Source organism: Elgaria multicarinata, chromosome 2, assembly GCF_023053635.1.
Source record: "Elgaria multicarinata webbii isolate HBS135686 ecotype San Diego chromosome 2, rElgMul1.1.pri, whole genome shotgun sequence".
Lineage (NCBI taxonomy): Eukaryota > Metazoa > Chordata > Lepidosauria > Squamata > Anguidae > Elgaria > Elgaria multicarinata.
The window spans coordinates 31,627,211-31,648,631 of record NC_086172.1 but is presented as its reverse complement, the minus strand read 5'-3'; the positions used below and the strand labels follow the sequence as shown (position 1 = coordinate 31,648,631).

General features: G+C 47.2%; 1 protein-coding gene across 2 annotated transcripts in view; it reads right to left on the bottom strand.

Annotated features, from left to right (window-relative positions):
• The window catches only part of CAVIN2 (caveolae associated protein 2), a 291,429-nt gene extending 273,636 nt beyond the window's left edge, over nucleotides 1-17,793 (bottom strand). For both annotated transcript variants that reach the window (XR_010025030.1, XM_063116254.1), the window contains exon 1: nucleotides 17,299-17,793. Coding sequence is in view for 1 of the 2 variants with exons in the window: in XM_063116254.1 (XP_062972324.1) it covers nucleotides 17,299-17,793 (495 nt within the window). In the remaining variant the exon portion in view is untranslated. The remainder of the gene's footprint in view (nucleotides 1-17,298) is intronic.
• Nucleotides 17,794-21,421: the final 3,628 nt, after the last annotated feature.

Genomic DNA, 21,421 nt, shown 5'->3' with positions numbered 1-21,421 from the left:
ATGGTGCTGTACAGATAACACAGTAAATAGCAAGACCCTGCCGCATCCCTGATAGATGGTTGTCCAGCTTGTATGTCTTGTATGACTTGTATGTCTTGGAGACCATGCAATATGACTATTCTCACCACCCCTAAACTAATATTCATAAAAATGTCCCAACCCATACCAACTCCTGCATGTCTATTATGTAGGGTTGTCACATGTCCTACTCTACAGAGGACAGGCTTCTACTTGAAGGTGTTGTCTATTTGAAGAGCTGTCCAGCCCAATCTTGGTTTAAAGATAAAGAACCGTTAGAAAGGAAGAGGAGGGGCCTTGAACCTATCAATATTTAGCACCTAGAGGTCATTCATGACCTCAGCCCAGAACAGGACGTTTCCTCCCCTGATGAAGTTTCCAAGGCTGACTACCCTATGAGACACCTCCTACCCTAATCCAGTACTCCTTCAGGCACACCTCCAAAAAGGCTACATCAGGCCCATAGGCAATGGTGGTCTTTGAGGCACCCACAAACGGGGCTCCTGATGAACCTACCTTGCCTGTGGAGTCAGAGAAGGTTGAGGGATTGCTCAGTCCTAGAGAGTGTCAGCGCCAAAAGTTGCAGGCGCAGGCTGCCAGCTATCAGTGAAGCGCACAACTGAAGGCCCAAAGAAACTGGACTCCTTAAGGAGTAAGAGGGCTCCTCAGATGTAGTAGTGTTCTTCACAAGTAGGGCATTCCTCAGGAGCAGGAAGCCTGAAGGACTAGATCAATTGTATGCAGCTGGGTCTAGGGGGTTCTGAAGACCAGGCTACATTAGCCTTCAGTTCTGGTCTACCCGCTGCTGAACAACAAAGGTCATAAGCTCAGTGTAATATAGGTACCCAAATATATACACATATATTTAATGCCTAGCTATATCTTCTTCCTGAGACAATGCTCGTCTTTTGGCTTTCTCCTCTATGTTTGACCTTAGCTTGGCTCAGTGACCCTACCAATGGACCAAGCCCAGGGTGCTGGACAACAGACCGAGCAGACACATAGGACACTTAGTGCCATTTTCCCCCCACTATGGTGAGATGTATTGCATTTCTATTTATTGATCACACTTGTTTCTAAATTGGCATTTATATAGGGAAAGAAGATATGCAAATTTTATACAAATCTGTGTCCTCTTCACCCCTGTCGTTTTGGTGAAGAATTTCTTCATTTTTTTAACGGTATAAGTAGCCATTCCAGTCCTATCCCATCTAAGTCCACTCCCACCACCACACGCAGTGACTACTCTGCAAAAGACAACTCATTTGTCTACACATGGTCATCCACCACTTGGTGAGATCCCTATTATTTTGGCACTGGCTACAAACAAAGGCCGTTGCTAGACCACGGGTTAGCACGGTGCGAGGCCCGTGCTTGTCCCTGTGCGTCCAGATGACGCACAGGGTAGGGTAACCATCTGAAAAGGAGGACAGGGCTCCTGTAGCTTAGTTGCATAGAAAAAGGAATTTCAGCAGGTGTCATTTGCATATATGGAGAACCTGGTGAAATTCCCTCTTCATCACCACAGTTAAAGCTGCAGGAGCTATACTAGAGTGACCAGATTTAAAAGAGGGCAGGGCACCTGCAGCTCTATCTGTTGTGATGAAGCAGAAATTTCACCAGGTTCCCCATATATACAAATGACACCTGGTGAAATTTCCTTTTCAATACAACTGTTAAAGATACAGGAGCCCTGTCCTCCTTTTCAGATGGTCACCCTAGCACAGGGGATCCCGGCCTCGGCCAGGACTCGAGCCGCCCTGGCACCGCGCTAACAGGAACTGCTTGTAGAGTGGTTCTTCCTGCGGTCCTGGCCTCAGGTCGGGCTGAGGCCAGGACCGCGGGCATGTGGACCGGTCCACTGCTTTTCCTGGCTACCGCACTTACGTGCGAGTAGCTGGGAAAAGTTGCAGACGGGCCGCAGCGCTCCCGCCACTGCTGAGTCCCCGGCATCCATTCCCCCCCCCCCATGTCCCTGGCCTGTGATGGCCTGTACTGCTGAGTCCCCGGCCTGTGATGGCCTCTGCCGTCGAGTCCCCGGACTTTGATGGCCTCTGCCGCCGAGTCCCCGGCCGGGGGACATGGCAGTGCTGGCCATCACAGGCCGGGGACTCGGCGGCAGAGGCCATCACAGGCCGGGGACATGGGGGGGGGCAGGAAACAGAGGCCGGGGACATGGGGGGGAAATTGCGGGTGGGGGACTGGACATCGCGGGGGGTGGGGGGGAAGGAGAACGGGCTGGGGGACTGGACATCGCGGGGGGAAGGAGAACGGGCCAGGGAACTGGACATCGCGGGGGCGGGCAGGGGGGAAGGAGAACGGGCCGGGGGACTGGACATCGCAGGGCGGCGGGGGGGGAAGGAGAACGGGCTGGGGGACTGGACATCGCGGGGGGGAAGGAGAACGGGCTGGGGGACTGGACATCGTGGGGGGGTGGGGGAAGGAGAACGGGCCGGGGGACTGGACATCGGGGGTGGGCAGGGGGGAAGGAGAATGGGCCGGGGACTAGACATCGCAGGGGGGCGGGGGGAAGGAGAACGGGCCGGGGACTGGACATCGTGGGGGGTGGGCAGGGGGGAAGGAGAACGGGCCGGGGGACTGGACATCGCGGGGCGGCGGGGGTGGAAGGAGAACGGGCCGGGGGACTGGACATCGCGGGGGGCGGGCAGGGGGGAAGGAGAACAGGCTGGGGGACTGGACATCGCGGGGGGGAAGGAGAACGGGCCGGGAGTTGAACTACTCTCAAACCGCTCTGTTTCCAATTCTTGGCAGAGGCAGGCAGACATTCGCCCATAGATTTTACCACATGCCTGTAGCTCACAAATGGTTCTTCTTACCAGTAGGTGGGATGAAGTTGATCGACTTCCATAACCAGTAAAATCCAGCTGAGAAGCCGCTTAACTGTCAGAAACAAGCACCCAAAGGGTGGGAAATAACCCCTCACCCTCTCTTCTATGCACCTCCCATGACTTTGCAATCACTGATTGTCTGAACTAATTCTAACCCAACCTGACGCCTGAAATGCATGCATTTATTTTCACATCCACTTGTATTCTGTAAGGGGTAGGCAAGGTCTTTATGAGGAACACAGAGTATCATATTTAATCTGTTTTTTGTTGTTTTGTAAACCGAGAGCTAAACTGAAACTTCGCACTAGAGCACACACATGTTCTTTGTCTCCTAAGTAAACCAGAGGGTTAATATTGTTCAGGGAGGGGAAAACATGCTTGCTTGTTTCTCAGGGGCTTTATGAGACTACACCGCAATCGTGGTTTTTTTTTTGGCTTTTCATTCTCTGCACAATGCTTTCCTCCCCTTCTTATTTAAACTAGGGGGGCGGGGAGCGGCTAAAACAATTTAATAGGTCTTTCCTTTATCAAGTCATATAAGAGATCACTGAAAGGGCTTTTGTTTGGAAAGGTCTTTAGTGGATGAAAAGAAAAAAGGAAAGGAAAAAAAAGAGCCCAGAACATCATGGCAATGTTTATGATCTGTTCTAGGGTGTGGCGAGATTGTTCCCTAGACGTGGCCGTTCTTGGCAGAGGAAGCCATGCAGCCTCCAGGATTGAATATCCCAGCCGCTCCCATAATCTCTACAGTGTCTCTGAGCTGATATATATATGTGAGACGTGAGGTGCAGTGTTCACATGCCAGGCCTCTTCTGCTGTGGGAAAGTTGCACCCAAGGGAATGAAACATGGGCTAAAGAAGAAGCCCTTATAAACAAGATGCCTTACTCTGCATGGGTAAGTTCTCTTTGGCCTGGTTCAGACAACACCCTAAACCATGCTGCTTAACCACAAAATGGTTAATGGAATGCCTTAACCATTTTGTGGTTAAGCAGCATGGTTTAGGGTGTTGTCTGAAGCAGGCCTTTGTGACCCTGCATCTCGCATAAAATACACTCTAAGTGCCAAGATTTTAAATCTTGTCTGTCTTTCGAAGAAATAAAATGGTGAGGGAAAGGAGGATCATGTATGCCACCTTGGGCTCCTTGCAAGAAAAAGCAGCATATAAATGTAAGAAATAAATAAAACTTTTGTTTCAATTTAAGATCTGGATGGGGGCCCCTGCACCTACTTTAGGGTAAAAATGAAAAACGAAGACAGCTGCTATACACAGATTTACAGTAATGTCCGTTCTAGTGGCAAGATGCTGGTGAGTGAAAGATCAATTCCAAATGGCTAGAATTCTTTGTTCCAAGTTTTGGATCATCTCTCCCCAACCAGGTCCCTTTCAGATGTTTTGGACCAACTCCCATCAGCCCCAGCCAGCATGGCCAATGGTCAGGAATGCTGGGAGTTGTAGTCTAAAACATCTGGAGGGCACTAGTTTGGAGAAGGTGGTTTAGGATGTTGTCCAGAATATGGAAGTCATTTGGCTATTCAACTCTGGAAGCAGCCTGGCCTTCTTCACACCTTCTCTCATATCAATCAGCCGTTTGGGAACGATATTACTGTTCAGAAGCGTTTTCCTGGGACTTCAGGCTCCCATTCACTGAACACCTAAAGACTTCTTCAGGAATGGGTTTGTGATTCTACATTTCCCAGTGACATGAGTACTTCTTCACACAGTGCACTGTTAAACTATAGAATTCACTACCTCACGTTGTAGTAATGGCCGCCAATTTGGATGGCTTTAAAAGGGGGTTGAATAAATTCCTGGAGGAAAAGGCTATCAATGGCTACTAGCCCTGATGAACATAAGAACATATGAAGAGCCACATGCTGAATCAGACCAAGGGTCCATCTAGTCCAGCACTCTGTTCACACAGTGGCCAACCAGCCATCGGCCAGGGACCAACAAGGCAGGACATAGTGCAACAGCACTCTCCCACCCATGTTCCCCAGCAACTGGTGCACACAGGTTTACTGCCTCGCATACTGGAGATAGCACACAACCATCAGGGCTAGTAGCCATTGATAGCCTTCTCCTCCAGGAATGTATCCAACCCCCTTTTAAAGCCATCCAAATTGGTGGCCATCACTACATCTTGTGGTAGTGAGTTCCATAATTTAAATGCTTCTGTGCTAACTCCAGTATCCAAGGAAGTAACCCTGTGTGCACCAGTTGCTGGGGAACATGGGTGGGAAGGTGCTGTTGCACCATGTCCTGCTTTGTTGTTCCCTGGTCGACAACTGGTTGGCCACTGTGTGAACAGAGTCCTGGAGTAGATGGACCCTCGGTCTGATCCAGCACAGCTCTTCTTATGTTCTTATGAGCTCAGTGCAGATGCTCATTTATCCAGTGGTGACTTACTTTGCACAAGAGGGTATCTAACCACTCAGTAAGCCTCTACTGTCCTGCCAAGTGACAAGGAAATGTTTAATCCTCCCCATTCATGATAGACTTCTGATAAGATTCAAACTATGGTCAGGATCTCATTCCCACATGCCCAGGAAGATCGGGAGCAGGGAGATACACACCCTAAAACAAAACAAAGAAATCTGAGTCAAGGTATTTTTATTCTTAATTTTCCTCCTGTCATCAAAATGAGTCTATACTATCTGGATTATTTTTTTTGAGACCAGTAAGAAATCTTGCCAACTGCTTGATATGGCCTAGAATCAGAGGAGTTCCTGATTGAAATGTTGATAAAAATTGTCTATAAACTACTTTCTTATATCCCTGCAACTTTTGTCATTCGTCTCCTGTTTCTTGAAGATCCCAGCACCTTGCCAATTCTTTTGCATACTACTTTATCCCTTATTTTTCATTTCTTCAGTTGCTTCCCCTCATCTGTGGACTTTCAGCCTTAAAATAAAATAAAAAATAAAATCTGAATGGCAGCCTTCTGCCACATTTCTAAGCATTCCAGAACAGAATGGTGATAAAATCCCAATAGAGAAATGTGTCTGCTCTGCTATTTCAGTTGTCTCAGCTACTGTATACTTTGCTGAGTGGGACATGGAATCTGAACCAAAATATTCTCAAAATACTTCAGTTTATGTTGTTTCTAGGCTTCAAGAACAAAGACATCCTGGAGTGGGGTCTTCTAATAGCTAAAGAGGGCCTGGGCAGATGATTTGCTGGTAAGCGAAAAATAACTTATACAACCCTTAGGGAGCCTTGTTCATTCCCACAGCCTGTGGTCCCTGTCTTATCCATCCCACGCTTTTTCTCCCAACTTGTCCTTTATAACCTAATGTTGCAAAAACATCCAAATTCAGCAGGAACACCATCTTGAAGTGAGAATAATACAGATCAAGCACCACTACCTATATGCAACGTGCATGAATCAGCGCATAGGACTTGGGGATTTCTGTGAATACACCGGGGAAAAACATAATTATCTCAGCCCTTTCCAATCCAATAAAACTTTGGCTGCAATCCTATGCGAGCTTAAAGGGATATTTAACTCTCACTGAACTTAATGCGGCTTGCTTCCAAGCAAAGGTGCATTAGATTGGGCTACTTTTCCTAGCTTTCTTTCATTTTCAAAAGTCTGTGCCAACCTTTCACAACCTGGTACCTTCCAGACGATTTGGACTACATCACTCCCAGCCAGTATGGCCAATGGCGAGACGTGGTGGGAGTGAGTCCAAAGGCTGGGGAAGATGGGTCTATGCAGAGTACCTATTTTAATATAGCAGAGACATGGAGAGCTTTTTAATTTGCTCTTAAGACAAAACACAACAATGTGGACTCCTGGAAGTCCTGATTGTGCCAGGAACTTTTCCTGCTGGTTTTCTAATACTGAAATGGCAGGCTGGGGAGAACAATGAGAAAGTCAGGGTGGAGCCTTTTCCTCCCGGAGGGAAAGGACAGGAGGTTAGCGAGTGAGCTCTGCCAAATGTTTTCCATCCGGTCCCACTTGATTTATTTAAACTATTATCATCGAATGGTGCAAGAGATATTTAACACGCCAACAAATTCGCACACGCACACCTGCGTCGAGCTCGGTGAAACCTAGCCGCTTCCCTCTCCAAGTTGCAGCCTGTTTAGAACTGAGCGGCATGGCGTGTACGCTCGATTCCAATTTAGATTTTGTAGAATCCAGATCATTGCTAAAAAAGGGGATGGAATGCAAACGGTCGATCCTATTAAAAACAAAACAACCAAAAAAAAAAGTGTCGGGTTTTGCCAGCATTTTCCCTCTCTCAACAGAGCTGCGCTTCGGGATGGGCCTGATTGGTCCTCAAAAGTTTGGGCAGGCATTCCCTCGAGAGCAAACAGTATTTATAAATAAACAGCAGCCCAGCTTTAACCGGCAAATGGCTGTGCTGCAAGCTGTAGCACTGAGCCAGGGGGGTTCGCAGACGTTCTTTACAGAAATGTTTATAGTGGAGGAGTGTGATGGAGGGGTGGGCAATCAGTATTTTTTTGGTCAGGGGGTCATATGCTGGCATTGAGTGGGGCCACCCCCTTTTCTCTCTCCTCCCCTTCTCCCTGCCACACACCTCACCCCCTCTCCCTTCCCACCCTGGGGAAGGGACAGATTGCTCTTGCCAGAGGACTGAACAGATTGCTTGCCGGGGGGGGGGGGGCGCTTTTAAAATTTGACCGAGGGCTGCTGGTTGTCCATCCTGCTCTAGAATATAGCCAGGAAAAGCCCTGCCATTAATCTAGAACACATGTTTGAAGCCTGTCTCATCAATACTCTTTAGAAAGCAGAAGGGGGCAACTTGTGTTTGGCCTTCAATTCCCATCAGCCCAAGTCAGCATATCCAACGGTGAGGGATGATGGGAGTTGTAGGCCAAAACATCTGGAGGGCCACAGGTTGCTCACCCCTGACTTACGGTTAAATCCAACGTTATGCGACGGGGTTCCCCCCTTGCTCTCCTTCCCCCTAGAGCCCCTCTCCGCACACTGTCCAAATCTCTTACCCCTGCTTTCAAGGATCAAAATGGACAGGCTTGCAAATAAGCAGTTAAGAGTTACTAGCCTGCTGCCTGCTTGCCCACACATGCTACACAAGTCATTTGGGATGCATTAGCATCCTGAAAGAAATAAGGAACCAACTCTTTCCCAACGCTTTGCTGCTGCGTTACCTGGAGATTAAACTCACAGGTGACCAGGTAAGTGGCTATCAACAAACCTATATTTATGGTGCACAGAGCCGGTGAAGGGATGCTGGGAGGAGCTGTCAAATATGCTCTAGCTTTGGATACTTTGCATCGAACAAGGGGTTGTTGTTGTTGTTGTTGTTATTATTATTATTATTAATATCCCGCCTTCTTCCCAGTACTGGGACTCAAGGCGGTTTACAAGATTAAAACATGTACTATTAAAACATATACAGATAAATTTACGAAAAGAATTAAACTTACAGTAAAATTAAAAACATGTTAAAAATTAAAAAAACAGTAACAGATTAAAAAAAGGGGGGGGGGAATCCAATACATTAACACAGGTCCAGAGTAGTTCCAAAAGCCTGCTGAAACAAAAAAGTTTTTGCCTGCCTCCGAAAGTGTAACACAGAGGGAGCCAGCCTAGCCTCCCTGGGAAGGGAGTTCCAGAGCCTTGGAGCAGCCACCGAGAAGGCCCTCTCCCACGTACCTATCAGTCATGCCTGGGATGTTGGTGGGACTGAGAGAAAGGCCTCCCCAGAAGATCTCAGAGTATGGGCAGGCTCATATGGGAGAATACGATCTTTCAGATAACTTGGACCTGAGCCGTAAAGGGCTTTATAAGTGATAACTAGCACTTTGAATTGAATTAGACTCGCTAACCTAATTAAGGTGTCCTCCAACTTCTGATTCACTCCTCCACTCAGACATGAAGCAGATCTGGTCCTACCTTTCTGCCTAAACCACCTCCCCCAATCTGGTGTCCTCCAGATATTTTGAACTATAACTGCCAGGATTCCTGACTGTTGGCCATGCTGGTTGGGGCTGATAGAGTTGAAGTACAAACCATCTGGAAGGCACCACGTTGGTTAAGGCTGGTCTAACCTATCTCCCAGGGTGGTGGACACACACATATACCATGTGTGCTGCCCTGTGCTCTTTGTGGAGAAAAGCGAGCTAAAATGTAAAAATGTAAGAAATAAACTTATGTGTAAGAAATCAAGATATTGTCCACGTACATAATAACGGCATTCAAGAATTAACAAGCGTTCCATAGATGGCATGTAATGAACATAAACTAGGATCAAGGGATCATCTGACATATTTTCACTTTTCTATGCAATTAAAGCAAACATTGGTTATTTGGTGGAGCAATTGGATCTGCATGTTCTGTGAAGGAAATTTTTTACATGTGCATACTCTGCAAACTATCCATACTAGAAGAAAACGATCCCTGGATGCATAGAAATATACTTGTTTATGTCACTCTTGTGATTTGGAAAATGTGTATCCATGTGATTATATTCTAGTATAAAGCTACAATGAATGGGTCTTGTGTGTGAGCATTGATGTAGAAAATGGAACATCATCCACTGGGCAGGAGGAGGCTGCACACAATACAAACATTTCTTTCAATGCTCATGCTTTTGATAACTTTGGACTACTTCGTAGCCTGCATGTCTGCAAATGGTGGACGGTGAAATCGTACATAAAAGATTCTTGATATAGGTGGAAAAAAATTCAATTTGAATGTTTTACTCATTTCCTTCATACACACCACTGCATTTTCACTCTCTTCAATTATATGGCGAAAGAGCTCTCTCTCCCCCCCACCTCTCTCTCTCTCTCTCTCTCTCTCTCTCTCTCTCTCTTTTAAAGAGAAAAGCAAACACAAAAGATTCAAGCCTTGGTTCTTCCATGAACTCATTAGTCGACTTCAGCCAAAGCCATCATTTCCCAGCTTGAGTCCTATTCCCCTGATCTGTAATACAGAGATGACAATACTGACCTAACATAGAGTTGTTATAAGGATTACAGAGATAATATATGGGAAATGTTTCAAATACTCAACAACAACAACAACAACAATCTGGCAAACTGCCTGGCTGGCTCTGAGTTATACAAGAAAAGAGTGCTACCTGGTGACTGCAAAAAACGTGATATAAGATTCATATTGTAAATACGATTAATGTACATCTAGAAAAGTTTGAAAGTTTCAGTGCATTCCGTCAGGCTGAAGCAGAGGGAGATGGGAAGCAGGATCGCATGTATCAGCTCTGCTGAGAAACTAGCTACATCAGGCACCGTCTCACCCTAAACTGTTTGCATTTCTGCCTGTCATTATATAACAACTACTGTTGCACTTCCAAGAACTGGTGTTGGAGTCTGCTTTTTTCCTCTTCCCTCTCCATCCCTCTTCCCTTTTGTGTCGTGTCAATCCAACTGTACGCCTGTGGCAGGGAGTGATTATATGTAAGCCACTCTGGGAGTGCTTTTGGCAGAAAAGTAGGATAAAAAGGCGTTAAATAATTAAATAAATAAATAATTGACCAGTACCATTGTAAGAAATGGGTGCTCATGACATTGTTCAATGGTACTGAATAAACAGATATCTAATGAGATTCATAGTTACAGCATACAAGAACATTAAACAGAGAATGCTCTGTGTAATCCTTTAATTCAGAGGTGGACAACTTTTTGCCCTTGAAATGTTTTGGCCTACAAATCCCATGATCCCTCACCACTGGCTATGCTGGCTAGAGCTGATGGGAGTTGTGACTCTCCAGATATTTTTGCTTACAAATTGCCCACCCCTGCTTTCATCCAAGGGAAATCCAGATTTATCCAGCATTAATTCCAGGATCCATAGTTTGAGACCTCAGGTGTATCACTAGATAGACAGAAATAGACCCAGTGGTCAAACATGAGAAAACATTAAAGTGCAAAGGAGTGTGAATTATAATGTTTAAAGGGCTTCTATCCTGCCTTATTATGGCTCCCTAAGATGAGAGCTGCCTCACATATTACCCTAGAAAGAGCTGGGAGAATCCTTATAATCAGAAGAGTTTACAGTTCACCAGTCTGCCTTGGCAGTGTGTGTGTGTGTGTGTGTGTGTGTGCATGACTCATTGAGGCAAGATGGCTGCCATACTCTTCAAACATGGGAGCGGCTTGTGTTAGTCACCCGGTGTCTTCAAAATGCATTGCTAGAGGCAGTTCGAAATATGGTCAACTGATAGCTAAATCTTAGGCACATTTGTTTTGGAGGTAAGTCCCACTGAGTTCAGTGGACTTTCTCCTAAGTGAGTACACGCAGGATTGCAACCCTGGTGGGAGAATGTCAAGAATCCTGTGCATGTTTCTCTAACACAAAGGGAGGAAGTTTTTCATTACAATCTCTCCGGCAATCTGCCCGGGGTGTTCCTTCTGGGTGGTGGAAAAAGGACAGGAAGAAACCTTTCCCCTTCTCCCGGGGTTCAGATGAGCAACAGTGCCATTGCATTCACTGGAGCACAGTTACTTATTGCTTGAAGCGTTATGCAGGGAGCTTGGCATTGATCCCCACAGTTTATTCTTGAGACTACGCATAAAAGAACAGCTCTTTCTAGAACCGGTTTCTTCCCCGCCCCTCTCCATTAATTGTGTGTGAATTTATTACTCAATCACTTTGTTTTAAGTGTTTTGCCATTTTCCAAAACTGTTTTGGTCGAGAGATTTTCCAAGGCAAGAAAATCAACTGTTGGGGTGTGGCTGAAAGTTCCCTCCCTCTCCGTACTTTGAGCAGCTCCAGCTGATTTTAAGAGACAACCCAGCCCTGGACAGTATATCCTTGTCAGGGACGGCAGTTGGTGGTGTACAGAAGTAAGAATGGCTTCTTATACTACCTTGGCAGTATGGGAGCCGTTAAAGCAGCTATGCTCCTTCCTAAACCACAGGAGTGGTCTCATAAGCTACAGAGGCCTACCGTTAGGCCGAGTGAGATGGCCAACCTGGGTGGTGGATGTTGGAGCATAGCAGTGGTCAGTTCCCAGCCATTCGCCCTGAGCGCGCCACACCCCTGGACGTTCCCATCTTGCTAAGCTGCCGTCCAGGAGGTACAATGTTTGCTTGTTGTGGCCTGGCTAGCTTTCTTACCTAGTTGCTTTCTTTCAATGGGCCCGTTCAGACAACACGCTAAACCATGCTGCTTAACCACAAAATCGTTAACGGAATGCATTAACCTTAACCATTTTGTGGTTAAGCAGCATGGTTTAGCGTGTTGTCTGAACGGGGCCACTGTGTCACTGACAGCAGCACTGAGAAAGGCCTCACACCAAGCCAAGCTGGCGCACCGGCAGATAGCTCAGCAGGCATATCTTGCCACGCGTGTGCGCTGTTCTGCTGCTGTGGGATGTGGTGGATTTGTCAGAGCAGCAGGTAATGAACATATGCCAGGCTGAGCAGTGAGTGAGTGGCAGCAGGGGGTCTGGAGGACAGGGTCGTGTGTGCTCTGCAGTCTGCCCCAGCACCTGCTGAGACAGCCTTGTGCCCTCAAATGAGGTGGAGGATGCTGTCCTGACACCAGTGTTGAAGTAACATTCAACTGCCAGTCTGGTTGGCTTCTGTACAGGGAATGGAGGAGAAGGCCACTTTGTCCTTCATCTCAGCCAGTGAAATGTTTTAGGCCAGCTCTGGAAGGGGTCACAGCTGCTGGGCTAGAGAGGAGCCATAATGTGACAGTGTGGTATAATGGTTAGTGCAGCCTCCCACAACTGGTGCCCTCCAGCTGTCTTGGGTGACAACTCCAAGGATTCTGGCTGGGGCTGATGGGAGTTGCAGTCAAAAACATCTGGAGGGTGCTAGGTTGGGAAAGGATAGGTTAGAGTTGGACTAGGACTGGGGAGGCCAAGTTCAAATCTCTACTGAGTCATGAAGCTTACTGGGCAGCCCTGGGGCCAGTCACCCTCCCTCAGCCCAACCTACCTTGCAGGGTTGTTATGAGGATAAAATACACCACCTTGAACTCCTTGGAGAATAGGAAGAAGGGAGGAGGCTCCTCCCGCATGATCCCAGGCTACCATTTGAATCTCTTGATGTGTGTTAAGTTTAATAAAGTTTTTAAAAATGATCTCAGGCTACTCTCATGCGGAGTGCTAATGCATGATTCTCATACCATAGAGGAAATGTAAGAACACAGTCTGTTTTGTGTAAATTTACCACAAACTTCCAACGTTGCCATTAATATAATCTCTCTCCCCCACCCTAAAGCTTTGTTTATAATAATATTTTCTTCCAGGGGCACCTGGATTTAAAAACAAAACAAAAATACCAGGGTTGGATCCAATGATGTTATTTGGGAAGAGAAACTGCTGGCAAAACTGCATGGCCCCGCATGGTCCCCAGATATGCTCCAGAGGGTTGGTTGACCCGGAAGGAACAGATTTGGGGGGTGCACGGGGAGGGGGCGGCTGCAGTAGGAGGAGAGGACAGGGAAGTCCCATTGATCGAGCAGAATTTTGTCCGCATTATGGCAAATCAAAGCCATATTATCTTACCCTACTTTCTCCAAATGCTAAATTTAGCAAGGCTTTGTAAGCAATTATTCTGAGGAGTATATATGACAAAATACCAGATCATCACAGTAGTAGGTTTGGCAAAAAAATAGGATGCAGTGCCCCAAATTGTAAGACTAATAACCTTATTGAAATAATTTCTGAAGAAACTACAGGGAAGTCTGAAGTCTTTCTAGCAAGTACTCTGCTATTGAATAAATACTTAAAGTAGGAAATTTGCATAAGGGCCTCCCTGAGCGATCTTCATCAAGAAGCTTTTGCCACACAACCCAGGCTAGGAAAACATGTGTGTATAGGAATGCTGCACTGATTCCCAGTGGCCCTCTGGCTATAGGAACATGATGAAAACACTCTGTGGGTGTCCTCAGATCACACACAGGCAATTTTTGATTTAAAGATGCCATTTGGCCAATACACAAGGATGAGTGGAGGAGTAAGGAAGGGCGTGAATTTACTTCTCATGTATGTATTTATTATTGCATTTATATCCTGCCTTTTTTCCTCCAAGAAACCCAAGGCGGAGTACATAATCCTCCTCCTCTCCATTTTATCCTCACAACAACCCTGTGAGGTGGGTTGGGCTGAGAGTCTGTGACTGGCCCAAAGTCACCCGATGGGTTTCCACGGCCAAGTGGGGACTAGAACCCAGATCTCCCGACTCCCAATCCAACACTTTAGCCACCACACCGCACTGGTTTGGGAGATGGTAGGCTGGCGGAGAGAGGTTTAACCTTGCCACTTGCCTTCATGAAGCTCTGTCCATGAAGTTAGATGATGGAAGGTTGGGAAACGAGATGGTGGAATTGCAGAAGGCACCTTTTACAGCTGAAATCCAAAACTCACAGTGCAAGCCTATGCCTGTTTACTGGGCAGTAAGTCTGATCATCTCCCATGAAGCTTAGTCCTGGCTGAGTGTCCATAGAATTGCAGTAGGACTTCGTTCTGAGTGAACATGCTTCGTATCCCATGGCACAGGTGCGATGTTTACTCTGGATCGTGGGGTAGCTGCTTGGATTAAATGGCTAGACTTTCCACTTCAGTTTTTTTGTGGGGTTGATTTATTCCAGAGGTGGGGAACTTCAGCCTGTGGGACAAACCTGGCCCTCCCAGGGTTCCCACAGGGCCACGTCACTTTTCCTGACCACAGACGCTTTCCCCTGACCGCTGATCATTTGGTGGTTTTCCAGATTTTGCATGGTTCTCCTCCCCTGCCCCCCAACCTCCTAAAAGGCAGAAATGCCACTCCTAAGACTTAGCCTAAGAGCCTTAGACTAAAATATTCTTGGTATTTTGGCCCCACCCTTTTTACCTTTGGCTCCACCCACCACTGGCATGCAACACCCCCCCTCCACCACCAAGAGCTCCTCCGAAATTGAATTCGCCCCTCTGGTTGAAAGAGGTTCCCTGCCCCTGATGTATGGCAGCCCTTTGGTGACTGGTTCTCTTTAGCCCTATGAAGCTAAAGCTGCAACGCAATAGACAATTATTTTGGGTGGGGGTAAGCCTCATTGCGTTAGTGGAACTTACTTCTAAGTAAGCATGCACGGGATCAAATTGCTCTTTAAAAACAACAACAACACAAACAAGATGCTACTGCAGAGGTAACTGCTTTGGCTCAGGGAGGGGAACAGTGCATTAACTTTACTGGTCTGCTAATCAAATTTTCCTGTATTGCCCAGACCACAAGGTAAGGTATTTAACAACATTAAATCACAGACAGATATATCCAGGAAACCAGAGCTCAGAACTTGTGCAAGTACACAGCAGCGAATGAGGTTTTATCAGCAGACATGGATAGCTGCAGATGAAGGAGAAAGCTGACACATTCATGCTGTAAAGCCATCTTAAAACAATAGTCAAAAGGATAGGAGAGAGGCTAGAATAATTTGTTCAGGATGATAAAGACCATTAAGCATGAGTTCTATTTTCAAGACTACTTTTTACAAGAGCCATGAGCAAAACAGAATTGTGTGTTAAGCCAAACAACAAAAAGCATTAATGCCAGCTCTAAAGCAGAAAGTGGAAGAGTTTAAGCCGATGATATGACCTAAACAGAGAAATCCAAACCAACAGGGAAGAAAACTGCATTGATTTTTAATGTGGTTTTCTTTCCAAGCAAAAGCAAAATGCTTGAAAGTTTGGCATGGTCTTATTATTCTGTTTCTCTGAATGGTGAAGCAGCAGCAGATACTTTTAGGAAGTTTATTTGCTGTCCTTTTGTGTTATTCCTACATGAAGAGAAACCATACAAAACTGCATTCCCGGATGGAATACCACACAAAGTGAGTTTAAAAACAAAACACAAAACTAACTCGCCACATAATGGATGCCCTGCAAGTTATTAAAAATGTGATTCATTTACTAATGCAACTCACAAGATGATCACTGAATATTTATGGCTGCAACACTAAGCAAGCTTACTTGGGAGTAAACTCCACTGAACTCAGTAGGACTTACTTTTGAGTAAGCATGCCCTGGAGCATAAGGTAGTGCTGCTTCCTTAGCTGTATATCACATCTAGCTAAAACAAATTGCTTCTCTCCTGGCAGTCATTTGTGGCAAAGGAACTTGTTGTGAAGAAACTAATCCTAACTAGGTAGGATTCAGTAGGAGGTGCGTTCCAACCTCTGGGTGGGGTTGCAACGCCAGCAGCCAACTGATCATTTTTTTCCAGAGAACATAAATGCAGCCTCTGTTTACTTAGTGGAATTTTGTAGCACAGATTTATGATGATTCATACCTATTTCAATTTGGTGAATATGGCATGAGGTAGACCTAGTATAGAGGTGCCAAGAATTGACAGGGCTTTGCCTGAGCTTATCAGAGTTCAGCTCAGAATTCTGTTTTCATCATGGGGTTCCATACTGGAACTGGCGAGGCAATGATAAGGACTGTGCTTCTGAGCATGTGCTGAGTAACCACAGGTCACATCTGGTGAAATCTTTGAGGAGGTGACTCTGTCAGTCTTGAACCCAGCCACCTCACTTCTTTTTGCTAAATTAGGGGAGGGAGTGCATTAGGGGCTTAAAGGTGGAAGGGGGGGAAAGAGTGAAATGTATTTATTTAGTGAGTAAATTATATCCCATCTCTCTGCCAAAAATGGCACTCGAGGCAGCCAATGAAATACAGATAAAAATAAACTCATAATAATAATAATAATAATAATAATAATAATAATAATAATAATAATAATAATAATAATAGAGTAGTGAATGTATGATCAGAAATAAATGGGGCACATCCAAAGCAGGAAATGCGAGACCTACCTGTATAATTTATTATAACATCAGGTTTATTATAGTATCAAAAAACCAAAGGTGGCTGTGTTAACTCTAAGTAAAATCCCCAAAACTTTATAAGTGCAATACGTTTATTAGGTCAACGAAAAGACTGCAAAAATGTGAAAGCTTTTGAGATCTCTATATCTCTTCATCCGGCAAGTGTTACAAAAAGCAGGTGGTGGTGGTATGGGGGGTGGGATATGGAGGAAATACCCACCCCTGATGAAGTCACAGTGTTTGCTTTCTGGGCACCATAACTTTACCTGAAGACAGGTGTTTTTCTCTCTCCATCCTCCACCCCTCAGGCCAAGCCTGCTTTCCCCCCCCCCTTTTTTTTTAACCTCTCGCCTGTTGTAGAGATCTAGAGATCTCAAAGGCTCGTGCATTTTTTGAGATCTTTTGGTTGGTCTGACACCAATATGTTGTTTGGAATGATAACATCAGGAGAGCAGGGGGTGGGCGTGGGCGTGCTCTCTCTTCACCCCCTCCACCCTTTTCTTTGTACAACAACTCTGCGAAGTAGGTCACGATGCCTATTTTTGGAGGCTGGTGCGAAAGCGGCAGGGTGGCTGTCCTTGGGGGGGAGAAGTTCCCTGGCCGCACATTCTCCCCTCGCTCCCAAACCCACCCACTCCGGATCAAGCCCCCCTGACTGACCTGGAAGATGAGCACCTTGAAGTGGTTGCGGCGCAGCAGCTGCGCGTGGTTGTGCTCCAAGCGCTTCACCTGGGCGCACTGGCGGTCCATGCGGTCGCGCACGTCGCGCGTGTTGGCGCTGACCTTGCGCGACTTCTCCAGCAGCTTGGCCACCGTGTTGCTGGTGGACGTGTGGCTCTTGCACAGCTTGCTCAGGTCGCCCTGGATGCCCTTGACCGAGCCCTCCAGCTCGATCTGCCGCTGCTCCATCTTCTGCTGCTTCTCCTGCACCGAGTCCAGCATGTTCACCAGCTTGTCCAGCAGCGTCAGCACCGTGATGGCGTTCACCTGCGAGCCGTCGCGGATCGGCTCGCCCGGCGCCGCCGGCTGCAGGCTGGGGCTGCGGCTGCCCGACGGCACCGGGCTGGGGCTGCCGTGATCCAGAGGGCCGGCGGCGTCCGAGCTGGGCGAGACGTAGCCGCTGCTCTTCTCCGCTTGCACCCCGTCCTCCCCCATGGCTGCCTGCCGAGTCTAGCAAGGGCTCGCTCGGGTCCTTGGGCTGGGGGCAGCCGCGGGAGTCTGCCCGAGGAGCGGCGGCGCTGCTTAAAAGGCGGCCCTTTCTCCCACCCTTGCGGCGGCCAAAAACTCTGGCGGGACGCCGCTTCGCCCCTCCCGCCGGCCTTCCCAGTCCCCCCCTCCCTAGAAGGAGGAAACCGGCCCTGGAAAACTGAGGCGAGGCTGCGGCCTCAGAGCTGGTCGCCTGCAGGCTTCACCTTTTCCCTCTTTCCCCCTCTTCCCCGCTCGCCCTCTTTCTTTATGCGTGGAATGTCATATTTCCCTCATGACTTCATGGGCGAAAGGCGGGGAAACCTCGCTCACACACATACAGGCCCGCAGGCAAGGCCTGGCCGAGCTCCACAGGCCCGCCATTGGCTAGAAAGCCTGTAAACTTTTGAAGCGCTGCTATGCAGCGGATGCAACGCCAGGGCCTCCCCTCCCCATGTTTCTTTCCTCTCTGTGTTTGAAAAATAAATAAATATCAATAAATAAAAAACACACACGAAATGACTTCAATGGAAAGAACGGCTTGCGTTTGTCCTGTATCTGGCGGAAAGCAAGGAAATGGAAGGGGGAAAGAAAGAACAGCTTGAGAACATCTTATTTGTGTTGAACAAAGCAGCCTTCCCCAACGTGATTCCCTCCAGATGTGCTGGACTACAACTCCCGTGCTGCCTGGGGGGATGCTGGGAGTTGTAGTTCAAAGCATCTGGAGGGCAGCAGGTTGGCAGAAGGCTGGTGATAGAAGGATTTTGTTCTCCTTTTAAAAGCAGTGCCCCAGATCTACACTGTGCCACAGCGATAAGATCCCATCGTGGCGACGCTTTATCCCTCTTGTGCGTGTATACATCGTAGCACACGCAATGACATCTACAGTATTTTGGATAATATGGAATGAAAAGTGGGAAATAACACTGGAAAAGTGGGATACAGAATGCCTAATGCACCCCAGCAGTTATCAGTGCACTTCAATACCGATAAAAAGCATTAGTGTAGATCTAGCCTTGGACTCTCTGCATGAATTAATCTAGCGTAATTGGCATCGTATCCCTGTGTACCAGCCCTCCGCAAACGTTTAGGTGAGTTGGACTACGACTCCTATCATTCCCAGTTGTCCTGTTGGGATGATGGCAGCTGAAGTCCCAACGAATCTGGAAGGCACCAGGATTAGGAAAGGCTGCTCTTACTCACTAATACGCATCCTTCCAGACAATGTTTTTACAGCACTATCACCCTGCCTCATTTATGGAATTTTACTCCTTCCTCTCTTAACCATCCCATGTTTCCCCACCATTTCTTCTATCTCTTTTTCTTACTGCAGAAAATCCATTAAGGAGGGAAAGATGGAGTGACCACCACAATGCCTTTCAATTGGTAGTGTTAGGAGACCTTTTCCTGGAAGCACCCAAAATGGCAACTAGAGCAGAGATTAATGAAATCCACGAGTCCCCCCTGATTTCCACCTCACACTTTTAACCAAATCTTGCTCCCTACTTGCAGCGTTCTAAAATCAGTGGGGCTGTCTGGGTAGGACTTTGGGGCAGAGCTCCAGGGCCCCACTCAGCAGAATGAGCAGGAGGGCTCCCAAACACAGCAGGGCTGCCTTATCACATGTTGAAGTAAGTGAAGTTAGTCATGTCTGACTAACTAAAAACAAGCCTAGAGTCTAAATCAGGGGTGAGGAACCCCAGGCCTAGGGTCCAGTCTAGCCCTCCTGGGGTCCCAATCTGGCTCTCCTGTCCCTGACTTGTCCCTCTTCCGTGCAACCAGCAATTCTTTAGTGGTTTCTCAACTTTTGTGCATTCCCCCCCCCCCCAAATTCTAAAAGGCTGAAAAGCCTCTCCTAAGGCTGCGTTACTGGCATAAAGAACTTTAAGCTAAAACATGCTGTGTGGGGGAGATATTTTTCACCTCACCTCTTTGCCTTTGGCCCCACCCACTACAGGAATGTGGCCCCTGAGAGCTTCCCCAAAACTGAATTTGGCCCTTGGGCTGAAAGAGGTTCAACACCTCTGCTCTAAACTTAGCTAAGGCTGTTTCTATACTGACCTTTTTCCCCCTGGGTTGTCCCTGGGTGTTCGCTGTGCGTCCAAATGCGGCACAGGGACTCCTGGGGGCCTGAGAGGGGGACGGGCACGGATTTTCCCAGGGAAAAAGAAACCCCGAGGACTGGAGGTGGTGTGGGTGCCCATCCTGTCTTCTTTCCTCCTCCCCACAAGTAGCGGGGGTCAGCAGAGGGAAGGAGCTGGGCCGGGGGCAGTCCAGGGACCTCAGGGGTGGGGTGAGGAGCAGGGTTGGGGCGGGTTTTTTTAAACTTACGTTTCACTGGAATGCAAGTGAGCTCTGGCTCCTTTTACTTTTTTAAAAATGGCAGCCGTGATGGGCGCAATGTCCCTCTTCACTTCCAGGACGTCACACGGCCATCTGGACGCAGGGCAACAATCCCAGATGCTAGACATCCCGGGATCATCTCCCCTGTGTCCCTCTATACCCTTAGGTGAAGAAAGGCCATACGTATCAATGCCTAGAAAGAGTTGCTAAGAGGGATGTCACAAAAGATATGGGAGGTGGGCCATCTCTGCCCCCTCTGTAATTCAAGCATTGTATCACAATCCTCACTTAACCCATAATTAAGTTTTTTTTTAAATTGTATTCACCAGCAACAGGCATGCGCATTTATATATTTAAAAGCTTCAGGGGTGGGGCAGGAAATGGATCCAGCTTTCTATACTTTTTTAAACCACCCAGTTTTTGAATCTGAAAGAGTGGTTAAAGGAAGTAAGTGGGGTCACTAATTTGTGTAAAATGAAATTTAGAGTGCATCCATTGAGTGGAAATTTTAAAAACAATGTTTTGCCACACTCTCTATGAATCTCTGATGTGTGTTGAGTTTCTTTTCCTTGTACATTGAATTAAAGTGGCTTGCACTTGATGAGGGCAATGTGGGTTAGGGGTGCAATGTGGATTAACGAAATACCAAATGGCTCTAAATCCCTGTTCTATCCCCAGAATAGCTTTGGGCATGTTAGAACACAGTGAAACCAGTTAGTTATGACTTACTGGGTTCCTCTCCCTAATGGACTATGGAACATATTGAGCTAGGAGTTAGCATGACCAAATGCCATCTCTGAATATGCATTGCAAGGCCACATGACTGCCAAACAGCCATAGCAATTCATTGGACTATATAGATCCAAGATCCAGAGGAAGTCTCCCAGTCACCATGGCAAACAATATGGAATTGGCATTAGGAATGTTTTTTATTCCTGCTTCCTCATCAGCCTTTCACCTTGCTTGACAAGTACATTATTAAGTCAACTGGATGATCTCTGGGAATATAATGAATTATGCTGTGAATGCCCCTAGGGATGTACTCTGCACAATTGGCTTTTGGATATATAATAGGGGTGTGCACGGACCCCCCGCTTCGCTTCACTTCCAGATCTGCGATTTTCGGATCAGGCCACTTCACCCCGCCCCCGCTCCGCCCATGTCCACTCCGCTCCGCTTGGAGCTCCGGATCCGGATCGGAGCTCCGTTTCCCCCCCCTTAGGCTTGCATTGAAAGCTAAAAAAGTAAACAACTT